General features: G+C 51.1%; 2 protein-coding genes across 5 annotated transcripts; one reads left to right on the top strand and one right to left on the bottom strand.

Moving 5' to 3' along the window:
* The first annotated feature begins 530 nt into the window (after positions 1-530).
* On the top strand, positions 531-4,611 carry FABP3 (fatty acid binding protein 3). Its single transcript, XM_009564545.2, has 4 exons — positions 531-697; positions 1,232-1,404; positions 4,103-4,204; positions 4,307-4,611. Exons 1-4 carry the CDS (start codon positions 625-627, stop codon positions 4,358-4,360), a joined length of 402 nt encoding a protein of 133 aa, XP_009562840.1. The 5' UTR covers positions 531-624; the 3' UTR covers positions 4,361-4,611.
* On the bottom strand, positions 4,308-24,598 carry ZCCHC17 (zinc finger CCHC-type containing 17). 4 transcript variants are annotated; one of them, XR_008453303.1, is made up of 8 exons: positions 24,104-24,598; positions 22,462-22,519; positions 21,345-21,445; positions 19,094-19,185; positions 18,263-18,363; positions 16,424-16,572; positions 5,906-6,993; positions 4,308-5,555 (listed from the first exon to the last, which is right to left on the bottom strand). XR_008453303.1 is itself a non-coding variant. In XM_054086367.1 (7 exons), the coding sequence occupies exons 1-7, from the start codon at positions 24,143-24,145 to the stop codon at positions 6,814-6,816; spliced, it is 723 nt and encodes a 240-aa protein (XP_053942342.1). In that variant the 5' UTR covers positions 24,146-24,598; the 3' UTR covers positions 4,308-6,813. The 4 variants fall into 4 exon arrangements, 2 of the variants coding, with proteins under 2 accessions (XP_053942342.1, XP_053942344.1); XR_008453304.1 differs by lacking the exon at positions 4,308-5,555 and adding an exon at positions 15,741-16,039 and having other exon boundaries at positions 6,912-6,993; XM_054086367.1 differs by having other exon boundaries at positions 4,308-6,993.
* Positions 24,599-25,040: the final 442 nt, after the last annotated feature.

Genomic DNA, 25,040 nt, shown 5'->3' with positions numbered 1-25,040 from the left:
CCAGAGAAGGACACTGCCTGTTGCCATCACCTCCATCTCCTGACTGTGCCCCACCCTCTGCCCCTGGGGCTACCTCAGGGTGGGCAAATGCCACCCCCAGCTCTGCCTCAGTTTCCCTGGCTCAAACTCCCTCTCCCCAGGCAGGGACACTGCCATTACAATGACACCATCATCGCTGGTGTCCCCATCTCCTGACTGCGCCCCACCACTCGCAGACCGTGGGCAGCACCCCATGCTCCTTGTGGCTACCTTGGGGTGGGCACACTCTTGCCATCCCCTGCCTCAGTTTCCCCACATCCCTTTGGCCACTGCTCTGCAGAGCCCATACACAATTCATGACACAACTGACCACTCTCCCCACCGCCAATCCGACCCAACCCCACCCTCGGTGACCAAGGGGTCCAGGCAGAGCCCGGTGGCGGCTGACAAGCGGACAGGCCGAGGTGGCCGCTGGCAGCGCTGCCGAGGAGTATTTCTGGAGCGCGGTTGTGCTCTTTCCAATCATGTGATGAGGACATTATTTAAGGCGGCCGCGGCCGGGAGGCAGCTGCGAGCCGGGCGGCGCGGTGCCACGCTCACAGCCGGACGGACCCCGCACACGCGTGTCCCCACGCAGCCCTCACCATGGCTGACGCCTTCGCGGGCACCTGGAAGCTGGTGGATTCGGCCAATTTCGATGAGTACATGAAGGCGTTGGGTGAGTGAGGGGAGGGCAGGACGTCACCCCCTTTTTTTTCTCCCCCTCCTCCATATTCCTGGAGGAGCACATGGGGGTCCCACTGCCTGGGTGGGGGGTTAAGGGGGGCTCTGGGGCTTCATGCATTGGGGACTGGGTGGGGAAGGGGGTCTTGTCTTTCTGTGTCCCCCCTTCCTGGACAGCCCGTGGGTGCTGGGAGCCACTGGGACCCCTCCAGCATTCACCCCCGTCCCCGCTGGTGGATCCCCCTCCCAAGAACCATCAGGGACAGCGGGTGACACCGATGTGCCCCCACCCTGCCCAGCCCCAGAGATGGTGGGTGCTGGTGCAGGATCTGGCCTCAAGCAATGGCAGCGTTCCCAAGCCGCCTGCTCATGCCTTGGAGCCCCTCAGGGTGGACTCGGGGCTCCATGGGGAGCGGTTTTGAGGTTCACCTGGCCAACACCATGGAAACGAAGAGCTCCCGGGTGATGCCAGCACAGACCGGAGGCTGAGACCACATCCTCATCCCCCCCCAAACCTTGCACCCTGCAGGCGTGGGCTTCGCCACCCGGCAAGTGGCCGGGCTCACCAAACCCACCACCATCATCGAGGTGCAGGGCGACAAGATCACCGTGAAGACCCAAAGCACCTTCAAGAACACGGAAATCAGTTTCAAGCTGGGCGAGGAGTTTGACGAGACCACGGCGGACGACAGGCACGTCAAGGTGAGCCCCCAGCCCTGTCCCCCGCGTCGGATCCCCCAGAAGGGCTCTGTGGGTTCTGCTGGATCCAGACACCCGCTCTTGGCTCTGAGGCTCCATCCTCTTTGCCTTCAGAAGGGTAGAATTTCTTTGTCTGCTGGGGCTGGAGCTCATGCCCAGCCTCCCCCTGTCAACTCACCCTCCTCACCCCATTTTACACCCGTGTTTGCCCGCCGGGGAGTAGCACAGGATGGAGCTGCCCAGAAGGTTGTGCAAGAACTGGGCTTGCAAACGCCATCTGCCTCCTCTGGGCTTGCTCAAGAGGAGGTGAGGGGATGTGGTGGGGTGGCAGCAAGTGTTGCCCCTGCTCCGGGGGTGAGAGGGGCACAGGACCTCTCTGTTGAGCCCCCTCTTTGCAGCTCTGCAGGCAGGGGTGGAGCTGCTGGGCAACCCTGCCTGGCTGATGCCTTCTCAGGGGCTGATGTCTCCATGGGGATACCAGCGGAGTATCTCCCATATTGGGTTGTTCCTCCCCATAAAAGAAAGGTAAAAAACACCTCGAAAGGGGTCAGAGCTTCTTTTGTGGCCTCTCCCACCCTGCAGAGTCACTTCCCCCTGCAGGATTGATCCAGCCCCTGTTTTTTCCTAGTTTTCCAGCTGCTTGTCCCGTGCACCATCAAATACGATGTACATGGAGCAGCCACCTTGGGAAACTTGGGGCTTGTTGGACACAAACCCTCTTCCCAGCCCTGAAGCACAAGGGTTGGGCAAAAGTTGAGCATGGGGTGAATGCGAGCAAGGTGGCAGTGCCGGGCAGACACAGGGCTGCCGCTGCCCAGCCCCGCTGGAGCTGGCGGAAACTGTTCCAAGCAGCAGGACGTGTGACCTGCAGCGCGCTCCTGCCTCAGCCTGAGGACGTGCCCTTCAGGCGCCCCTCGGATGGTGGCCAGAGGGCACCCAAGGGGACAAGGGCAGACAGGACGGCTGCCCAAGCAATGGGGCTGCGCGGGATGGGGCAGGTGGGGTCTGCCAAGCCACAGGGCACCCAGGACCTGTGGGCTCAGGGCTGCGGCGTGCACGATTTGAGCAAGGGAGTCAAGTCATGGGGAGACTCAAGATGTGCAGAGACTCTGGCTTTGGGGCACTCAAGGCACAGGCTCCAGGGCTGCATGGGGGCACCCAAGCCATGGGCCCCAGCATCCCAGACCATGGGGGCACCCAAGCCATGGGCCCCAGCATCCCAGACCATGGGGACACCCAAGCCATGGGCTCCAGGATCCCAATCCATGGGGACACCCAAGCCATTGGGCTCCAGGGTCCCAGTCCATGGGGGCACCCAAGCCATGAGCTCCAGAGTCCCAATCCATGGGGGCACCCAAGCCACAGGCTCCAGGGTCCCAATCCATGGGGGCACCCAAGCCATGGGCTCCAGGGTCCCAATCCATGTGGACGCCCAATCCATGGGCTCCAGGGTCCCAATCCATGGGGGCACCCAAGCCATGGGCTCCAGGGTCCCAGCCCATGGGACCCCTGTGCTGTGGGGAAAGCTGAGCTGTGGTGGCACTCATGGGGCAGCACCCGGCTCTCAAGGAGCTGGGTTGAGGGCACAGGGTAGGGCATAGCTGGGCAGCACCTGTCCCGTCCCAACCCCACTCCGTGCTGCCCCACGGCCGCGCCCAGTGACTCTCACACTAACCGTGGCACCAGCCAGGCTTTCGGGGCTGAGTCAACAGTGGTGGCTGTGCAAACAGCGGCCCCAGCGAGCAGAGGCGTGTTTGCCAGATCAGCGCCTCCAAAACCCCTAGCTGGGCCCTCCTGTTCAAAGCACCAAGACCTGCCCTGCTTCTTTGTTCCCCTCCAGCACCAGAGGCAGCGAGCCAAGCTTGGAAGTGGCCAGGATCAGGTCCCGGCAGCCCCAGATCAGGATGCGGCCCTGGGCAGGGCTCCCTGTGCTGGTCAGGAGGGGCAGGGTCACCAAGACAGTGCCCATGGCAGGGTTACTGGGGGCAGCTGAAGCTGTGAGCCAGCTGGAGGCCAGAGCAGAATGTGGCCCATGCTGAACTGGTCTGATGAAGCCATATATGATGCTGCCGGCCGGGCATCCCAAGGCAGGGACCCGCAGCCTGTCTCAGAGACCCGCAGGGCTCCAGGGTGAGAAGGAGCATCATCCCCTGAGGGGCACCGGGGGCGTTACCTCTGGCCACCCCCGAGAAACCCCAGGGAATCATAGAATCACAGAATCACTGGGTTGGAAAAGACCTTTGAGATGATCAAGCCCAACTGTACCTCTGTCCACTACTGAACCAGATCCCTGAGCACCTCATCCACCTGTCTTTTAAACCCCTCCATGGACGGGGACTCCACCACCTCCCTGCGCAGCCTCTGCCACTGCCTGAGAGACCTTTCAGTGAAGAAATCTTTCTTGATGTCCAATCTGAACCTGCCCTGGAGCAACTTGAGTCCATTCCCTCTCGTCCTATCTGTCACTGGGGAGAAGTGCCCAGAACCCACCTCACCAGAACCTCCTTCCAGGCAGTTGTAGACAGTGATGAGGTCTCCCCTCAGCCTCCTTTTCTCCAGCCTAAACAGCCCCTGGGCCCTCAGCCGCTCCTCATAACCATGGTTCTCAGCCCCTTCCCAGCTCTGTTGCTCTTCTCTGGACGCGCTCCAGCCCCTCAGTGTCTGGAGGAGGATCACAGCACATCTTGTTCTCTCCCCACAGTCTGTGGTCACACTGGATGGAGGCAAACTCATCCACGTGCAGAAGTGGGAGGGGAAGGAGACGTCACTGGTCCGGGAGCTGAAGGATGGGAAATTAGTTCTGGTAAGGAAACCCATCTAAGATTTCAGACTAGGGGGCTCGGGCCAGGCTGGGGCTGCACCAGCTCAGCATAAATAACCTCTCCACCGTCCCTCCTGCCAACAGACTCTCACCATGGGCAACGTCACCTCCACCCGCACCTACGAGAAGGCGACATAGATGCCGTCCCCAGCTTCCCCGCTCATCACTCGGTGCCAAGTTCGCCCCCTCGTTGCCTCTGTGCTCGCCCCGCACTGGGCAGCACTCGCTGGGGACTCAGAGCCCGCTGCCCCCCAGGGCCGCCCACTGCCCCCATTGCCTTGTGGGGCTGCCTGGGGAGTGGGCGCTGGGGTTGTGGTTTGGGGATGTTTTTTTTTTTTTATTAATAATGGGAAAACCCACATGGAAAAATAATAAAGGCCATGTTGTTACAGCTCTGTGATCAGTTTACTTGGGAAAAGGTGGTTTTAGCACATGTCCATCGGTAGCCTTGAGCCATGTCAGTCTCAGCGAGGTTGTGGGGAACAGCATGGGGGGAACATCCAGTCTGGACTCCAGCCCCCTACACCTGGGTCAGGGCAATCCATGGTTGCAATACAGGATGGGGGACAACGTGATTGACAGCAGCCCTGTGGAGAAGGACGTGGGGGTGCTGGTTGATGAGAAGCTTGATATGAGCTGCAATGCACGCTCACGGCCCAGAAAGCTAAACCGTGTCCTGGGCTGCATCAAAAGCAGCGGGACCAGCAGGGTGAGAGAGGGGATTCTGGCCCTCTACTCCACTCTAGTGAGACCCCACCTGGAGCCGTGTCCAGTTCTGGAATCCTCAACAAAAGATGGATGTGGAACTGTTGAAATAGGTCCAGAGGAGGCCACAAAGCTGATGAGAGGAAAGGAGCACCTCTGCTATAAGGACAGGCTGAGAGAGTTGGGGTTGTTCAGCCCAGAGAAGAGAAGGCTCCAGGGAAATCTTAGAGCAGCTTCCAGTACTGAAAGGGGCTCCAGGAAAGCTGGGGAGGGGCTTACTCCAAGGGCATGGAGTGACAGGACGAGGGGGAATGGCTTTAAATTGGAAGGAGGAAGAATTAAACCAGACATTAGGAAGAAATTCTTCATGATGAGGGTGGGGAGGCCCTGGCCCAGGTTGCCCAGAGCAGTGGTGGCTGCCCCATCCCTGGAGGGGTTCCAGGCCAGGTTGGATGGGGCTTGGAGTCCCTGATCCAGTGGGAGGTGTCCCGGTCCATGGCAGGAGGGTGGGTCTGGATGGGCTTTAAGGTCACTTCCAACCCAAACCATTCTATGATTCTATGATCCTGGCAGCAATAGGGTTAGTTGACCAGTGATTCCAGTGGCCCCTTTCAGCTGGTTCTCCTAGCTGTGGAAATAAGAGTGATCATTATGGTTTGAAATGTGCTTTTCTGGAGGGGAATTCTAGTTTGCTCACACTGCAGCTCTGCCATCCATCACCCAGGACCCCCACACGCTTCCTCCCAGCGAGAGATCTTCCCACCACCCATGGGGGTAGGCGCTCTCTGTCAAAGCATCGGCTGATGGTGAGAACCAAGGTCACAGGCAGATCGTGCCTGGGTTTGGGAAGGGGGTTAGCCCAAAAGGGAGGACTTGGGCGTGGGAAGCCGGGTCACAAAGCACCGGAGGGCAGAGCAGAGAGAAGAGACAGGCTGCCTCCTGCAACCTCGACCCTCCCGCTATGCCAGGGGCACTCACCAGCCCTGCTCTCACTTCCCCAGAGAGCGAGAGGCACCCGGAGTGACTCAGCTCCCTGTTCCACACATCTGCCCCAGCAGGACGAGCTACTCCCAGCAGACTTCCTCTGTGGGCACCAAGGTCTGGAGCAACCACGGCCCTGGCCTGGGCCAGCCCGGCCCTCTGCCATCCCTTCCTCCTGACCTTCAGCTCCAATTACAAGATTTATATTCCAGTTGCTCCTTACCAGAAGGCATCAGGGCTTCTCACAGGGGTCACCTCATCACACACCCCCTCTCCCACGCCGGGGAACGCAGCCAGGGCTTTCCAAAACACCCTTCGATGCAGGTCCCATCCCCTCCCACACAGTGGGCCCTACTCTTTCACTGCCTAAGATGAAGCGTGGAGCATAGAAAAGGCAAGACCCAGTACAAAGTTCAACCGGAGATTGGAGAGATTTATTTTCCATCACTTACCAAGGCGGCAAACACACTACAGTTTACTTAAAATATCTCCACTCCCCCATTCACTTCTTACTCTTCCACTCTTAATGTTTGCAGACAAAACGAATGAGGCTGGGGGAGGGTTTGCACCAAAGCCAAGCGGCTCCAAACTGGTACCAGCTGGGGGGGATGCAGACCCATCACAAGGCCCAGCAACACCCACCCTTGTCCACGAGCGCGGTGCAAGGACAAGGCAGGCAGAGCGTGGCTCTGCTTTTTACAGGCAGGCATCACACAGGCTTGGTGGGAGCAAATGGAAGAGAGGACAGCTGGCATCAAAGTCAACACCTGTAACAGCACATGCCAAGTGTTACTCTTTAGAGAAGGAAACTTCCCGGAGCATGGGATGCACCAATACAGTTCTGCTTGCTCCTCATGGTGTGCACCAAGAACTCACAATGCCAGTACCCCCGCGGGCCTGCCTGCTCAGTCCCGGGCCTTCTTCTTATGCTTCTTCTTCTTCTTCTTCTTCTGAGCCTTGCTGGGCTTCTCCGAATGCTTGGTCTTCTTGCTTGCCGGCTGGGTCCCATCACTGTCTGAGTCCGAGCTGTCTGAGTCTGACTCTGAGGACTGCTTATTCTTGTGCTTCTTTTTCTTCTTTTTCTCCTAGCAAATCAAAGAGAATAAATGAAAAGCTTTCTGCAATGAGCACCTCACAAGTAGTAACAGGGACAAGCCTGTTCCAACACAGATAGTGCGTTCAGCTTCTGCTCAAGCAAGGAGGATTGAACCACCGCTGTTGGTCCATGGCTGCACCGGGCAGTGCACACCGGGCAGCTCTCAGAGCCGGGGGTAGCAAAATGGAAAGCCAAGCCTGGTACCCACCAAGTCAATTCACAAGAATTCCTTGCCATCCCTCCATGGTCAAAGATTACTCCGTTATTTAAGGTGATTCTTTATTAGTGAGGTTGGAAGGATGAAGCCTTTTGGCCAAAAAAGTGGGTTTCTAAAGCAGCCCGGCTGGGTGTGAGCACCAGCCCTGCATCCTCACGTCCCCATCAGCCCACAGACTGCCGGGCACCATGTGCGGACGTGCTGCAGCGCTAATGAACACGGGCCCTCCATGCAGGAAAGCCCAAGAAACGCAGGTCAGAGGTTCTTGCAGCCTCCCTGGAGGGGAGCTGGGATGAGGAAAGTCTCATTTTGCAAGCAGCAACTCTTAGCACAACCTCTGAGCAGACTGCACACTCCCTGCTCACACAGCCTCCCACCCTCTGCCCCCACACAGAGTCCAGGGGTGGCGCCGGGCCCCTCGGGCTGGGTTTCTATAACACTCTGAAGCAACAGCTACAAAGAGCTCACAAGCTAATGAGATGCAGGATAAAAACATCTGGTGTTGGAGAAAGGCTCGTAAGGAACTTTGTCAGGGATCTAAACCCTCAATTTAGAGGCATCTGAGGGAAGTACCAAGCAGGGATCTCCCCGAGATCAGTCCCATGATACACTTTCCCCAGAACTGCATCGGGCAGAGCATCCCAAAGCAGATAAAGACTAATTAATAACAGAGTAGCCATTTGTATAAGTTTAATTAGAAAGTGGTACTGGGGAAGAGGATCTGAGCTGCCTGTGCTGGCAGCACACACAGCCCAGCTGCCAGCCCCGCTCTGCCCGCTGCTTCACCCCCCTCCAGGGAGGAGCAGGAGGAGAAAGGCTGACCACAGTTCTGGGAGCCAGCTGAGCCCTCCATGTGCCAGGGAGCCCACCGGCCCGTGGACCATCACCCTGCAGCCAGAGTGGGAGGCAGGCTGGGCAGCCAGCACCAGCCATGGGGTCCCAGTGACAGAAACACAAGCAGCTCAGAAGGCACCAGCCAGCACAGTCATCTTCTGTGCACACACAAACATCAAAATCTCATCCCAGCACATCTTGCATTTCTAATTCCATGAAGAGCTAAAAAATCACCCCATGGATCAAGCCTCAGAACAAGATGGAAGGTTTTTTTAGGTGTATTTTAGGAAGATGCTTTGAAAAAGAAATTACAGTCATTCAAAACTGAGGTGTTTTCGCTAATGCCCCTTGGTTCTGGGAAGTAAAGGGAAGCAGCAGGCAGGTTAAGGGGCCATAAGAACAGTAGTTTTACTATTCACATGCTTAATATAAAGCACTTCAAGGCTACTCAGATCAAGAAGGGTTCTGGCTCTCCATCCATCCCAGCAACAGCAGCCTCCAAGGAGGATCCAATGATCCCACCCATGGTCACATCAGTACCAAAGAGACCATCCTGCGTAAACAGCTCTTGGGAACTTCCATTCTACGCAAGGACATATAGAGGACGTAAGGAAAGAAGCACAAGAGGGTTTCATGAAGCAGAGATGGGCCAGCAAACAAAGCCTGCTTCTGTGACTCAGCCATCTGTTAAGCACTCGTGCTTTAAGCAAGCTACACCTTCCCAGGCGATCCACGTGTGCTCACTGCTCTGGAACCAGTGCACTTGTAAGACTGGGCAGAACCTTTCCCAAGTTGCTGCAAACCAGCACCCTATTCCTCCCGATAATTGAACTTCTCCCCCATAACTTAACCACACAGCCAGATGCCCGTGACACAGGTACAACGGCTACTGCTCCAGAGAAGGCATTTTTAGCCCCAAGCCGTAGCTCGGTTCCTTTCCCTACACAAGCTTTATTGTTACAGGATGCGTTCCTTTAGATTGGAGTCATTCTGGGTTGATAAAAACACAACTGGCAGTTGGGATGGCACAGCAGCATCGCAGCTGAGGGCAAAGCGAGCTCTCAAAGCAGAGCACAAGCAATGAGCCACAGCCACGACACCGCCTCCCACCCTGACTGCCACCTGCAGAGGGCTGAACTCCCTGTCAGCAGTGGTAACAAGGCCGCTGAGCCTGTGCCTACAGGTGGGAGAAGCAGAGGGCACACTTTAAGGCACCACTATACCAGGAAAAGGTGTCTTGGTAAGGCAGACACAAAAATATTCATCCCATCATCACCTCTAATTGGAAGTGGTTGAACAACGGCTTGCTCGGAGCACCACTGTGCACAGGGTTTGGGCAGCAGCACAATGGGAGAGGAACAGCAGTCAAGTGACAGTCCCAAACATAACACAAATGTGTTTTACATTCCACTACGGAAGGGAGCGTAATGGGAGAAGCCTGGAGCTCCAAAGCTAACAGCTCCACTTATTTTCTTTGCCAAGATTGTCCCGAATAACCTCAAGGCCACCCTTGAAGAGAGTTTTACTGGGCGAGGCTTGTTGTAGGTCACCCCTGCCTCGGCAGGGCTTGGTGCCATGCACTCATCCCAGGAGGAAGCAGAGAGCAGCAGCGAGCCCAAGGGCATAGTTATGCCAGTCACAAGCAGCACAAGGCCCTGGGGAATCCACCTTCCTCCGCTGGCTGCTGCCAACATCCACAGCCATCCCAGAAGCTAAGCCAAGGGAGAGAAAAGGAACGCATGATTAGGGGAAGGGAACAGCAGAAATCAGTCACAGGTACATGAGACACCTTTCCAAATCAGGATGATCGGTGTAGGCCAAGTATTTCCACTTGCTCCAACACAACCAAGTGCAGCACAGAGCCAGTCATGGGTGCTAAAGGTCTGAACCCAGCACTAACACCGGTTTTGAGGGTCCGGTGTGAGATATTCCCTCCTCCCTCGGGCATCTGCAGGTGCTGCCTCAGGTCTGTCACACACCCACTCCACAGAGAGAAAAACAACCCTGGCTGGAAATGGATTGGAAAGCATCTGCACAAAGAAAACGCACTTCATGGAAGGCTGAGACACAGGAGCATGTGTAGATTCACCCAGAGGACTCCAAGCTAAAACACATCCATTTGAAACAAAGAGTCAGAAGCACAGCATGAAAAATGAGGCAGAGGGAGGAAAAAAAAATAATCCCCTGCAGTAACTGACCTTTCATCCCGACTCTGCCTCATCTGCTGCAGGCAGCTCACCATGCTACAGCCAAGCCCGCGCTGGATTCAGGGATGCGTTAACACAAGGGTACGGGGCTGCCGGTACCCACCAGGGCCACCCACAATCCTCCTCTGAAGGACAAAGCGTCCTCAAATTGCTTGGGGAAAAAGAAGTGCCCCAACACGGACAGCACAGAGGAGGCTGGTTTCTCCCGTCCTCCCACCAGACATTTCTTCCATCGGCTCCAGCCACTTCCAGACAAGTGCAGTTGCCATGGGAAGATGAACATACTGGCTTATGAGAAGACAAGCTGAGACTGTCCACATTTAATTTGAAAAGATCACACTCTCCCATGAGAATGGGGACACAAAAGACCCAGCTGAAGACATCAGTTTAGCAGGGATTGCGTGTGGTAGCACCAGATACCAGCTATCAATTAGGGACAACAAAGGAAGGGAGCTGGTAGCTTATTTAATGTGAAACAGAACAACTCTTTCAGGGAGCAGAAGAGCAAAGACAATGCGTGGCTGGGAGCTGAACACGAAACAGAGTCTTTGGGGACTCCAGGGAAGAGCAGATGATTGAGTTTACACCTGGCAGAGACTTGGCAGGTAAGTGGCTCTTGTAGCTCCACAACAGCACTGATTGCACCCAAAATCTGAGCAACACCAGACTCGCTCCAAAGTCCCTGACCCACTGATGAATGGCAGGAGCAAATTGGAATAGTCTTTAGAAAGAGGATGGTAAAGAGTTAAATCTCCTCAAGAAAAGGATGCAGCAAGGGGAACTTTCTCAAGCTTTTCCAGCCTTTGCACATAGTGAGAAAGTTTGGCAAGACCCTAACAACTAAAAGAGGTTCATTCCAGAGCTTGGGAAACTTTCTAAGCACGTGAAGGCTGCAGACAGGACAGGATGTCACACCAGTCCCTTCAGTGTTACAGGGGAAATGAGAGTACACGCGTGGACACCTGCTGGCTGGAAAACAACCCACAAACCTCAGCCTCCAATTTTTGGGGGCTTTAACAGCCAAGCTGCCCACGCCAACACATAAAAAGTACTTTCAGAGCAGTGCTGACAGCACAGCACAGGCTGGACTGCAAAGCGGGCCAGCGATGAGTTTAGCATTGTCAGTAAATCATCCCACGAGCAGCAATCTCCTACGAAACCAACGATTCCTTTAAACTGCAGCATCCTGGTACTGGGAGAGAAGCGCTCCACTGGTTTCCAGTTGGCTCAGAGTTGCACAAGCAGGAACGTTTCTCTAGTTTACACATGGGAGAGGGCAGCGCCAAAGCAGAGGCTGGATTTCTGCCTCCAGCAAAGCCCTGCTACATCCAGAGCTTCGAACTGGCCTCCAGAACCAACAGCTGTGGATGAAGCCCAACTCAGCTCCCAGGCACAGCCAGGTGCTCCCCTACAACTGCTAACGCTGCACTTGTGTAAGCGTTCCGAGTGGATTTTGCCCAAGCATGGTGAAGATGCAGAGGGCCAGTAAGTGCAAGGACTGCACGTTACGGTTCCTTGCACATCCTGTCCAATTTACATAATGATTACAATTCCACCAAAACATCTACCTAAAAACACTACATACCTAAAAGGAAGTTGTAGCGAGGTGGATGCTGGTCTCTTCTCCCTGGTGGCCAGCGACTGGACAAGGGGAAATGGCCTCAAGATGTGCCAGGAGAGATTTAGATTGTATATTAGAAGGAATTTCTTTACTGAAAGGGTTTTCAAGCATCAGAAGAGGCTGTTTGAGTCACCATCCCTGGAGGGGTTTAAAAGATGAGTAGATGTCATACTTGGGGACATGATTTGGTGGTGGACTTAGCAGGGCTGGATAAACGATTGGACTCGATGATCTTAAAGGTCTTTTCCAAGCGAAACCATCCTGCGATTCAGTGAAAACAGACAAAAATCTAAACCCATCTTGGGAGCCAGCATGCAGAAGAGCAACAGGCTGGGCTGGAGCCTGCAGTGCTGATTCTCCTGCCGCTCCAGTTACTTTTAACAAGCTGGCACTAAGAGGAGACCACATTAACACACCAGGCTCCCACCTGTGCTTTGTTTGGAAGGAAAGTTGCTCAGGGCTGTGCATTCCTCTGAAGGTATTTGGTTTTGAGATAAGAGGGGAGTGTCCAGAACTCTCCAAGAAGTTTAAATACTTTTCACCAGACTGTTTTGTGGAGTTATGGTTTTGTTCAGAGACTTTTTGTCTGTCCTTGGGAAAAGTTAGAATGGATTTCCAGATATACATCTTCCTGCATCTCCACAGAACAGCTCGGTTGGAAAAGACTTTTGACATCTTCCAACTCTAACCATACCTGTCCGCTACTAAACCATACCCCTGAGCACCTTGTCTGCCCATCTTCTAAATCCCCCTGGGGATGGCGACTCCACCACTTCCCTGGGCAGCATCTGCCAGTGCTGAGAATGCCTTCGGTGAAGGAATTTTTCCTGATATCCACTCTGAACCTTCCCTGGCCGCAACTTGAGGCCATCTCCTCTCATCCTATCGCCTGTCACTTGGGAGAAGAGACCAGCAACCACTTCGCTACAACCTCCTTTCAGGGAGCTGTAGACAGCGATGAGATCTACCCTCAGCCTCCTTTTCTCCAGGCTAAACAACCCAAGTTCCCTCAGCTGCCTCTCATAAGACTAATTCTCCAGTCCCTTCCCCAGCTCTGTTCCCCTTCTCCGGACGCGCTCCAGCCCCTCAATGTCTTTCTTGTAGAGAGGTGCCCAAAACTGAACCCAGGATTAGAGGTGCCAGTTCCTTCTACCTTTTTTTAATCCTTAAGAAACTTACACCTGAAATTTCACCACCCAATTTAATTCCAAACAAGATTCATTATGTAAATCTAAAGGTATTATTGCATCTCAGTCAGCATTAACCTGATGAGAGGGATGCAGTCAATGATCATTAAACAAATACAGCAAAGTTCAGAAAAGTACAGCTAAGGACAAGAAGAGAACAGCCCAGTGCGAAGAGCTGTGCCCTAAGCTGATGCCATTTAAGAACCAGTAAAACAAGTACCAGCTACAAGCGAGGGAGCACTAAGACTCAAAGATGTACAAGTCACTGAACAATTAAGGTGTGGTTTATACATGAAGAGACAACATCTGCAAGCAGATGGCCTGGAAATCTTTTACACGGTGGGAGAAAAAGCAGCAAAATCTGCCAAAAACCCATCATGGGTCACATTTACCATGCAATTCCAGTGACCATTGCAAAGCTACCTCGGGGACAAGTTAATCCACATATCTGAGCAGAAGATGGGACGCTTCTATCAAGTTTAAATTAAAGGGGTTCCTCCTGCTGCCAAAACTGCAGATCTTTCCTTGAAAGACGCTGCGGAAAGAAGAATCAGAAGGGTTCGTCTTTTCCCAGCACGCCTCCCTCCCCCACAGGCTCAGCACGGGTACGCCAGCACGTTCCCATAGGAGCTCTGTCACCTCTCGACCCGAAGAACAAAAGTGAAAGGGACTCAGTCAGGTGCCTGCGCAGCTGCCAGCGCCTCCTCGGATGAGCTCCACTACTTCCGCACAGCTCTGCAACAGCGGCATCTCAGCTTCTCCCTTACATCATTTATTTTCTCAGGGATTACAGGAGTCAGGACAGAGCTCTCATGCAGAAAAGGGTGAGCTGTCACTAGGAAGCCTTGTGCCCTCGGTCCCACCAGAAGCCTGGGCCAGTGCAGAGACCTGAAGCCTTCAGTAATCTCTTACTCTTGTAAAAGCTTAGGCAGGAGAAAAGTGAAGAACAAAGGATTCATTGGGAAAGAAAGCTGAGAAAAAAAAAAAAAGGGGGAGGACCCCAGATATCTCTGTGAGGAGAGGAATCTCTGCAGAGAGGAAAGAGTACCCAGAAACTGCAAGGAAGCATCTGATTAAGGAAACAGAAAATGTTGACCATAAACAACCAAAAATAGTAATACTACTGCAATGACACTAAATGGATGCTTGGAAGGCAGCAGCTCCCTGCTTACTCATTTGAAAATACAAGTTCTACATTTATGCTCCAAGCATGGGATGGGGTCAGCAAGGCAAGTTAGGGGGGAGATGGAGCTATTTGTGTCAATCCCCCTGGGGCTCCGGGCGAGCAGGGAAGCACATGGTGGCTCCCAGACACGATCACAGCAGGCGCTCAAGACAACAAGGGAGCTATTCATATCGAGGATCCCACATCCTGCCGCCAAAAAGCTCAAAGTTCTATTTTCCAGCACCGGAAGACATCTGAAAACTTTTGATCTCCTCCTTGAAAAGGGAGGAGGATCAAAGCCTCAAGCAAGATTTAAAGGAAGGTTGTTAATCTACAGACCCCCCTATATTAGTAACAAATTCAGGGCAGCGACCCACATATCCTGTGGGCTCACCAGGGCAAGACTCCACAGGGAATCCCCAGCTTGGTAGAGGGGCACTGATACGATAGCAAGCTATTTGTGCACCTCACTGTTTAATTTTCCCTAAAGCACTTAAGTTACATGAGCTTTTACCAGACAAACCCTCATCCCTGCTGAAGGGAAGAGAAGCCAAAGCAGGAGAAACCAGCCCTGCTGAGGCGTTACTGATGCCCTGCTCTCACACTGCTCTGTAGCAGGAGAGAAGCCCATTCTCTGGCATCCAGAAAGGTCAGAATCACTGCGAGCATGGAATTTGAGAGATGACTCCATTCAATCACGTGCTTCCAAAGTCAGAATAGAGGAGTATGTGTATTTTCTATCATAGCACAGTGACACGCTGCAGACAAGTCCAAGACATTCTTGAATAAGAGCCTACATAGTGAGGAAGCAAAGCACATCTCAGGACGGAATCAGGCAACAGGATCTACTACTGGATCAGCTCAGCTATCCAGAGCACTATTGAGCCAACAGGAACGGCAAATTAGGCTTCAAATTAATGCTAACTTTGCTCTGTACCCCCTGTAAGGCAGAAACAGGCATGCAAAAGTGCACTGTTGAAACAAGGAAAGTCACAATACACTTTACTTCTGCCAAGCTGCACCTATAACCCCACCAAGAGCCCGTTAACTACTCCTCACTCCAATAAGAGCACAACCAAGTGCCAGAAACTGGTGAAAAACATGACTGGAAGCAGGACTTCAGCCACCAGCCTCTGTCACTTTGGACTCGTCAATCAAAACAGACTCCTCAATTCCCTGTTTCCAGCACCTGCAGCCTCTCTGCCTTGCACTAGAAATGGTTTAATTCCAGAGAGCCTGGGAAATTTAAGCCCTCAGAAGTTAGTTCTCACCATGCAATCACTAACATCGTCCTTGTCCCTCTCCGGTAAAAAGGAAATCCACTGCTTTCCTGCCCCTTGTCCCTCTCTCCAGGGGTACAGATAGGCCACAGGGCCGGAAAGAGAAATTAAAAACAGGGGGATGGAGGAATAAGACCTTTGGAAGTATAATTAAAAGTTAGACTCGAGTTGTGAAGGGGCTGATGAAACAGTTTGTTTAGTGAAGTCTCAAACTGGAATACTCACTGCTGTATAAACAGACTGACCATCAAAGGCTCCTGGTTTGGATTTCAGGTCTCCCCTACGTTTTATACCAGCACGCGCTGAAACCAGGATGCAAACACTGGACATAAAAGGTCTCTTATCTCTTGACATTTTCACATCAACGAAAATTGCCTCCAGAGCCTGGAAATGGAGTACGCTCCCTGTGCAAACACAACTGCCGATTTCCCCCTGTGCAGATAAGGCTGGTTCACATTGCACTGGCTGGGTCAGGACACCCGCTGCAGCCAGGCAGCAGGGCAGGGAGTTCAGCTGAAAGAAACCTGTTGGGGCAAGACAGGTGAGAAGGGAGGGGAAACAGGATTATTGGCAAGAATGACAGATATTCAGGAAACAGGAGTAATTTCTATAGAGCCTCACAAAGAGCAAGTAAAATAATAATCATCCTTTTCTCGCTGTATGAAATGTCTTTCGAAGACTCTGCATTATAGCAGAAAACCATTTTAAAGACAGTTTAAAAGAAAAAAGGCAGAAATATAAGATGGACTGGAGTCTGCAGAGGAGATTCCTGTTTCACTGTAGAACCTGCACCAAACTGAGCCACTTTCTTAGCCCAGAACCAGGTTGTTGCAGTAAATCACAGCTGTAACCATAAAGAACAAACTTCCTGGCTCACTTTTCCAGGCCAGCAGTTGGGCATCTCGTACCTTTTTCCTTTTTTTTGAAGACTCCTCAGCCAGGCTGCCCTTTTTCTCTCTTTCACATCTTGCTGCTGCCACCTCCTCTTCCTCCTCCTCTGGAATGAGGCTATATTTGGTACCTCCAGGCTGCACAAAACACTCCTTGGCAAAATGACCTGTAAAACAGTGTTTGAAGGAGCAACTCAACCCTCCCTTTGTCTCTTTTTTTTTTTGACACCAGAAGAGCCACAACCATCTTTTTATTATTAGTCACAATAAGAATCTACACTCTACATTTTTTTTGTCCTAGCATTCCATGCCCTGATTAAACAAACCACGGGAGCAAACACAACTGAGGGCATTCTGGAAAGACTGGTCCGGTCAAAAATAAGACACTCTTGGTTGAATATGGGAACTCAGAAATATGTGCGCGCAAAGACTGAAACAGCATGGGAAAGTGCATGTGAAAGGGAATCAATAGGTGTGATCAACACCTGATAAATGAGACCAAAGCCACAAATACAGACAAAATCAGCTCATTTGGGTTCTATCCTGACTGCTCTGCAGACATCAAAGTTGACCTAACAGTCCCAGTAGACCCTGCAGATCAGACAGACAGCATCTCTCTATGACTGGACAGCATCACTAAAAAGTAGCCTGGAAATATGCAGAATACAGTTTGAAGGTTTAGGGGTTAAAATGGTATTTCAAAGAGTTATCTACCACCACAGTGAACTATATTCATGTTTAACAGCTGCCTTTACATTTGTCATGATCAACCTTCCCCAGAACAGCTTTGATTCCAGCTTCACTATTTACTCTATGTCCAAACAACGTAAGACAACAAGCAAGGTGCAGCACAAAGTACCTTACGCTTCAGCACCTTGCAAAAGCTACTCAAAAGGCATCAAACAAGCCAAATTCACTGTGCTCTAAGGGGAAAACTAAAACTTCACAAGTCTAAACAAAGTAAAACACTTGTTTTCAGCTCCGATTCACTGCTCACAAGCTAACACTGTTCCAAACGGATCCCTACAGCTATTTCTACTGATCGTTCTTCAGGAAAAATAGAATGGTTTGGGTTGGAAGGGACCGCAAAACCCATCCAGTTCCACCCCCTGCCATGGGCAGGGACACCTCCCACTGGATCAGGGGCTCCAAGCCCCATCCAACCTGGCCTGGAACCCCTCCAGAGATGGGTCAGCCACCACTGCTCTGGGCAACCTGGGCCAGGGCCTCCCCACCCTCATTGTGAAGAATTTCTTCCTAATGTCTCGTCTAAATCTTCTGTCCTCATACCAGAGGTGAGAGTGCTCCACTCCTCTGATCATCATTGTGGCCTCCTCTGGACCTGTTCCAACAATTCCACATCCTTCTTATGCTGGGGAGTTCAAAACTGGACACAGGACTCCTGATGTGATCTCATGAAAGCAGAGCAGAAAGGGAGAATACCCTTCCTCATCCTGCTGGCCACACTGCTTTTGATGATGCCCAGGACACAGTTGGTTTCTGGGCTGTGAGAATGAAATGACCTGGTGAAGGCATTCATCTATTAAAACACAAGACTCAAATGAGACCCCAGCTAGAAGAAACATTAACACAAATGCTTCAAGAAGGGAAAATGTACTGAGTCCATTCTCAGCAAAAAGGTTCTCCAGGAAGCTCAAAGTGATGTGACTTTAAGAAACAAACCTCCATAACAGGAGTGCAGCTAAGCCTTCCCGTTTCATAACAAGTGATGGAAAACATAGCTCTCCTCCAAGGCAGAAATCTCGAAGCAAAACTCAGTCCTTATAAAGCCAGCCAGGCACAACAATGAGACAGACGTCACCACAATTGTATCTACAGGTCATTACTTCTACGCACCTTTGCAACCACATTTCTTGCACACAGTGTTCAAGACGGCTTCAAGCGTGATCTTCTGACTCGTGTAGTCTCTGAACGTGCGCTTCTTCCTCTCATCCTGACTGGAAAGAGAACGACAGTTCCATGTTCAATCCACGTCCATTCCTTAACATTTACACAGGTACAACCTAAACACAAGTTTTTTCCCTGCTGTTGCTCTTAAACACTGCTTAGTTAAATCAAAGAACAGCTGAGCAACTGCTCATTAGAATAAATCACATTAACAGCACATAACCTGTTGCCTTCTACTTCTGAGATTAATTAAACACTCTCTGCACAAAACAGACAGATGTAGGGAGCTGCACTTTCATCCTTTACACCATTTGCATTTTGTATGTGAACACACACACACATACACTCGTCCAGTATGAAAATAAAGCCATTTTATTTAATCTGTAAGAGACGTCACCAAAAAAAAGTGACAAGGAAGCTCTGGAATATCTAAGCAGTTAAGATCTGATTTCATAGTAAGTCAAAGTGAAACAATCACCAGCTAGAAACAACAATCCTTCCAGAACAAGTACACAGCCACCACACATAGGAATGGAAATGCTGCTGCAGTGTGAAGGGCTGGAACTCCCTACAGCCCTTCACCAGCTCGTCTCCTCTGGGCAGCAGAACCAAGGAAGTGCCTTCAGTCAGCCAGCACATCACTGCGGGCTCGGGAAGAGTCCCCTTGCCCTCCAAATAGAGAATAAGTATGGCAGGAAAGCCAGGAATGCAAGGCAGGGAAAGGTAGGCAGTAGAAGTGCCTGTCCAGTCCGTTATATTCTGCTCAGGAGATTTACCTACTCAAGGGAAACATTGTTTGGATCGAGGTCTTTTCCTGTGCCTTGGTTAACCACCTTCATGGAGAGGGAGAGTTTCAGTTTATCATCTTTCATCTGAAAGAGAAAGAGAGAACGAGAAGAATAAATTACAATTATGTTAACCAAGACACGGTGCCTGGAGAACTACAGAGACAGAAGGAAACTGTCAGACAGCAAAGAGTAGAACTGCAAAAGGCACTACATAGAATCACAGAATGGTTTGGGTTGGAAGGGACCGCAAAACCCATCCAGTTCCACCCCTTGCCATAGGCAGGAACACCTCCCATGGGATCAGGTTGCTCCAAGCCCCATCCAACCTGGCCTTGAACCCCTACAGGGATGGGGCAGCCACCACTGCTCTGGGCAACCTGGGCCAGGGCCTCCCCACCCTCACAGCAAAACATTTCTTCTAAATGCCCCCTCTTTCAGCTTAAAGCCGTTCTTCCTCATCCTGTCCCTGCACTCCCTGATCAAGAGCCCCTCCCCAGCTTTCCTGCAGCCCCTTTCAGTGCTGGAAGCTGCTCTAAGGCCTCCCCAGAGCCTTCCCTTCTCTAGGCTAAACAAGCCAAATTCTCGCAACCTGCTGAGATCTGCAAGTCCTTTTGCTGTATTATTCTGCAGCTGCATTTCAGAGTATCCTAGCTTCTATTGCCCGACTCTCGCAGTGATAAAACAAGGTCAAGCTATAGGGCTGTTCACGTTAAAATTCTGTTTCAATTTGACCAAACCCAAGTGCTTGTCTGGAAGCTTTGCTGTAATTCTCAAATCATCCATCCCAAGGCAGTTCCCCCAGATCAGTTCTCTGCCCAACACACATCCTGAAAAAGAAAACTTGATATCCTTTCTCCCATTGTGATCCTCTTAGAGACACTTAAAACATTTTAGTCTCCTATTAGGGGCTTACTCTTTTCTGAATCCTAGTAAGTCCTTAATCACCACATTATCACTTTAGAAGCAAAAAAAAGTTGTATGTTTGGTGAGGATTTTAGCCTTTCTTGCAGCTTTCTGCATTTTCACTGACGTTGCTATTGAAGGTATTCCTGGTTCGTCTGTTTGTGACATCTTTGCACTCAATCTAACCAGGAACTCTTCTGCTCTCCACCTCTCCAACAGGCTCCTGCCCCCTGCCTCTACAGTAAAAAAGCCAGAGCCAAACAACTGTGCCCCAGATAAAGAAAACAGTGGCTCAATAAAAATGTACATAAATATGATTTGTAAAAAAAGAGCACACCAGAGATGGCTAAAATGAATCTGTAGAGCCTTTCACATAGATTTTCCATACCGTGTAAACAAGAGCAAGTCTGTCAACCATGCAGGGGAGGCTTAGATTAGATATTGGGAAAAACGTCTTTACTGATAGAGTGGTGAAGCCCTGGCAGAGGCCGCCTGGGGCAGTGGGGGAGTCTCTATCCCTGGAAAGGTTCAAAAATTATGTTAAAAAAAACCATTGTACTTTGGGACATGGTTAGACTGGATGAGCTTAGAGGTCTTTTCCAACCTCAATGATTCCATGATTTCCCTTATCTCACACAAAATTAAGTCCTTCTTTCATTTAAAGCATTTAAGGCCAAATCCTGCCAAGTCTGAACTGAATGCTTCCACCTTGATGCCAACAAAACTCAGGTAACTTGCTTTGTTTCCAAAAGCAAGAGTCTTCAGTTTTCCTTCCAAGTACTCTTTAAACAGAGAATTTGCCTATTGTCACTTCTACAGACGAAAAAGCAATGTAGATTGCAAAGAAAATGCCATGTATAACGGTCTTATTTCAAAACAAACAAACAAAAAGCCTCAGGATTTTCCTTCGGGCATAATTTGCTGCCATTGATACTCTCCTGAAAACAAACAAACATCTAGGCTTCTTCTAAGAACCCGCCTGTCTCCCAAAACAGCTCATGAGCTGTGTTTATATTGGCTTTTATCTTAGATGCTCTCAAATTGCTCATTTCGACACCACATCACCCAGTTAAGGTGATAGAAGTGCAAAGGGGTGGAACAGGGAGAGAAAGGGAAGTGTTTTGTTACTTTTAAGCCAAAAGCTTTTATAAAGTTCCCTTTCCCAAATGGGAACCACAGAGGGTCAGTGCCAGAACCACCTCTGGAGGAGACGAGAATTCACCTGTCTGTACACAGAGCCCTTCACAAACACCCAGTCTCTGCATGCAGAGGCTCTCTGTTCCCTGGTTTTATGGTTTATTTTATCCACACAGCACTAAAGAAACAAGAATTAACACTACCTCTTTCCCAATAAGCTTCACCCAGACTTTGTCTCCAACATCGACGATCTCCGAGGGTTTATCCACGCGGCAGGAGGACATATGAGTCCTGTGCACGAGGCCTGATTGCAGTTTGGAAGAGAAGAAAGGGAAAAGATAAAGAAAAGTCTCTATTGAATTACAGCTTTGTCCTCATGGAGAGTGATCCCCAAAGCACAGCAGATGCAAGAGAGTGCTTTGGGTAAGGGAAGAAAATATTATTGTATCATTAATAAATAAATATTTTTAAAAAATTAATAGTGTTTACTAAATTCTTAGCCCATGCTTTCTATGGGCTTTCGTTCTACTTTTCTTTTTTCTTAGTATGATTTATAATGTACATAAGATTAGCACAGTAGGTCATGTATACAATTTCTACATACATCTATATATATTGAGGGGGCTCAAAAAAGTTCACTCTAACTGATAGAGTGAACTTGTGTTAAATAACTTGTTTATTTTAACTTGTTTGATTGTGTACAAACAAGTTTGGAGGGGAGACAAGGCACACATTCAGCAGTGCCTCTAAGCACTCCATTGGAGAATCAAAGTGATTTCCCTCCAGCAGCCACACTTCTGTCCAAAAATTGTTATTATAGCCAGCACTCCAGCACCCGGGCACTCCAACAGGGGAGCGGAGAAGGGGGCTTTGTGGGGCACATCCTCCATAAGCTGCTTCTTTTGTAGAATAAGGTTGTTTGACTGCAGGTTCCCCACAAACGTAGACAGAGCTTTAAATCAGGTTTTCAAGTTTATTTTTAATTTGACCTTCATTTCAGTATTTTTTAATTCATTCATTTATATTGACCATAAAAGAAATTAATTAGTCGAGCTATCTAATTCTAGACAGTTTATATATTTGTTCAACACCTTAAAATGATTCTCTAAAATATACCAAAGTTAAGGAAAGCCCTTCAAGTCTCCTTGGTATTCGGGCACGCATATTCTAAACACTTTCTGAGAACCTCATTTTCTTCCCAATTATGAAACCTTTTCTGAACTTTTTCTAAATGCTATCGAGCCTTTAATACTGAGGATGACTGCTTGGCTCAAACACACCAATGTGAAACCACATCTGAACAAAAACAGGGAAACAAACCTTGTTTCCTGCAGCCTGGGATTTTTATAAATGCCCCGTATTCTGTCACTGCAGCGACCTGCAAAGAAAAACCAACAGAAAACCCTTCACAAAACATCCGGCTCCAACCCACAGAATATGCACAGGAAGTCTAAACAGTTCTCCTGCTCTCCTTCACTTTTAGATTCCAGGACAGGTCAGACACTGCAACACAGGACAATTCTGGAGCAGACACCAAATCAGAGAATTGTTTGGTTAGAAAATAACTTTGAGATCAAGTCCAACTCTACCTGTCCACTGCGAAATCATATCCCTGAGCACCTCATCTACTCATCTTTTAAACACCTACAGGGATGGGGACCCCACCACTGCCCTAGGCAGCCTCTGCCAGTGCCCGAGAACCCTTTTGGTGAAGAAATGTTTCCTAATATACAAATCTAAACTCCTGTGGTACAACTTGAGGCCATTTCCTCTCATCACTTGGCACTTGGCAGACGAGCCCAGCATCCATCTCAGCACAACCTCCTTTCCAGGAGCTACAGAGAGCAATGAGGCTTCCCCTCAGGCTCCTCTTCTCCAGGCTAAACACCCCCAGGTCCCTCAGCCGCTCCCAGAACCCCTGTTCTCCAGCCCCTTCCCAGCTCTGTTCCCTTCTCCAGCCCCTCAAAGTCTTTCTTGTAGTAAGAGGCCCAAAACTGAACCCAGGATTCGAGGTGTGGCCTCACCAGCACCAAGTTCAGGGGGACAATCCCTTCCCTTCTCCTGTTGGCCACCCCATGCCTGATCCAAGCCAGGATGCTGCTGCCCACTGTACAGAAACACACAGGCCACACAACTACCTGTTGCCACCAAACTAAGTGGGACCTAAACCAGCAAAACAAAGGAACATGATACCAAAAATGCCAGCAAATAAACTCTCCAAGTCTTGTTTAGGATTTATAGACAGCAAGACAACAATATCCTTTATTAAAGCTCCGGATGCATGAAAGAATAAATCCACCAATCACGTCATGAGATGAGAGCTGGGTACAGAATACATTTCCCATCTATATGCACATGCCTAACTTTTCCAAGCAATCTCATGCATGTTCTTTTACTTCCAAGAACTAATTTAAATCTCATTGCAGACTTCACAACAGCCAAATCTCCACTACTTTGTACCAGTTTCCTCGTCTGTCCGATCATACATTCCTCAGATAAGGAGACTATAAACAGAAACGATTACAGAAGACACAGCATCTGCTCAGCACACATCACACCTGACACAAGGCGTTATCGCTTCTCAAAGAGAACGATGACTGAGAAGCAGTACTACACTTTTGCAAAATACACTCACTTAAATGAATCATAGAATGAATCATGGGACAGTTTGGGTTGGAAAGTATCTTAAAAGCCCATCCAGTTCCACCCCCTGCCATGGGCAGGGACACCTCCCACTGGATCAGGAGCTCTAAGCCCCATCCAACCTGGCCTGGAACCCCTCCAGGGATGGGGCAGCCACCACTGCTCTGGGCAACCTGGGCCAGGGCCTCCCCACCCTCATCATAAAACATCAGACGGGGCTGAAGTGAGAAAACTGATTCTACTTTAGCTCTAAAACCAGCTTTGGCAATAGTAACTTGTTTTCACGTCCAATGAGGATGCCTGCCCCAGCACCACACACCTCGCCCTGGAAGATGGCGTAGAGCTCGGGCAGCGCCTCCATCCTGGCAGGCGATGTACTCTGGGCGAGGGGCGCTGGGCTGCGGCAGCCGCTGAGCTGCAATCCCCTGGGCTGCTGGGGCCCCAAACCCCTGAGCTCTCCCTTCTTGCTGCTGGCGCCTCCTCGAGGTGCTGGGACTCCCAACCCTCTGAGGACTCCCCTCTTGCTGCTGGGACCCCCAAACCTCTGAGCGATCCCCTCTTGCTGCTGAGACCCCCTCGAGCTGCCGGGATCCCCAGACCTCTGAGTGTTCCCCTCTTGCTGCTGCAGCCCCTGAGCTGCTGCGAACCCTGAAGCTCTGAGCACTCCCTTCTTGCTGCTGGGACTCCCCTCTCAGCTGCTGCAGCGTCTCGTTCCCCTCAGCTGCTGCAGCCCTTCGGAGCTCGCTAAGAGCAACCCCGGCCCGTCCCCTCAGCCCCCGCCATCACTCGCCGCCGCCGGCTGCCGCCATGTTGCCAGCCCTCCCCTTCTCACGTCACCATGAGCCGCCGGGCGCCGTGAGGGCAAGGCGGCCGCTCCCAGCCAATCAGCGCCCCCCGCGCCAGGTGAAGCCCCGCCCATGCGGCGGCGCCAGCCAATCCACGCAGTTCCATCAGCGAATCAGCGCCGGACGCTCTGCCCCTGCCCCCTGGCTCCAGCAGCCAGTCAGCGAGCAAGGTCCCAGGCTCACCCGCCTCACGTGGCTCCAGCAGCCAATCAGCGCTGGGTTCCCGCCTCCCGTTGCTCCAGCAGCCAGTCAGAGATGGGATTTCTCGTCCCTCCGCCCACGGCTCCAGCAGCCAATCAGATCCGGCTCTCTCGTCCCGCCCCTAGCTTCAGCAGCCAATCATCGGCTGGTTCCCGCCTCCCGTCGCCGCAGCTACCAATCGGCGGCGGCGCGCCGCAGTGACGTCACGCG

This window comes from Cuculus canorus, chromosome 22, assembly GCF_017976375.1.
Source record: "Cuculus canorus isolate bCucCan1 chromosome 22, bCucCan1.pri, whole genome shotgun sequence".
NCBI classification, from domain to species: Eukaryota; Metazoa; Chordata; class Aves; order Cuculiformes; family Cuculidae; genus Cuculus; species Cuculus canorus.
This window is presented reverse-complemented; position numbering and strand designations above follow the sequence as displayed.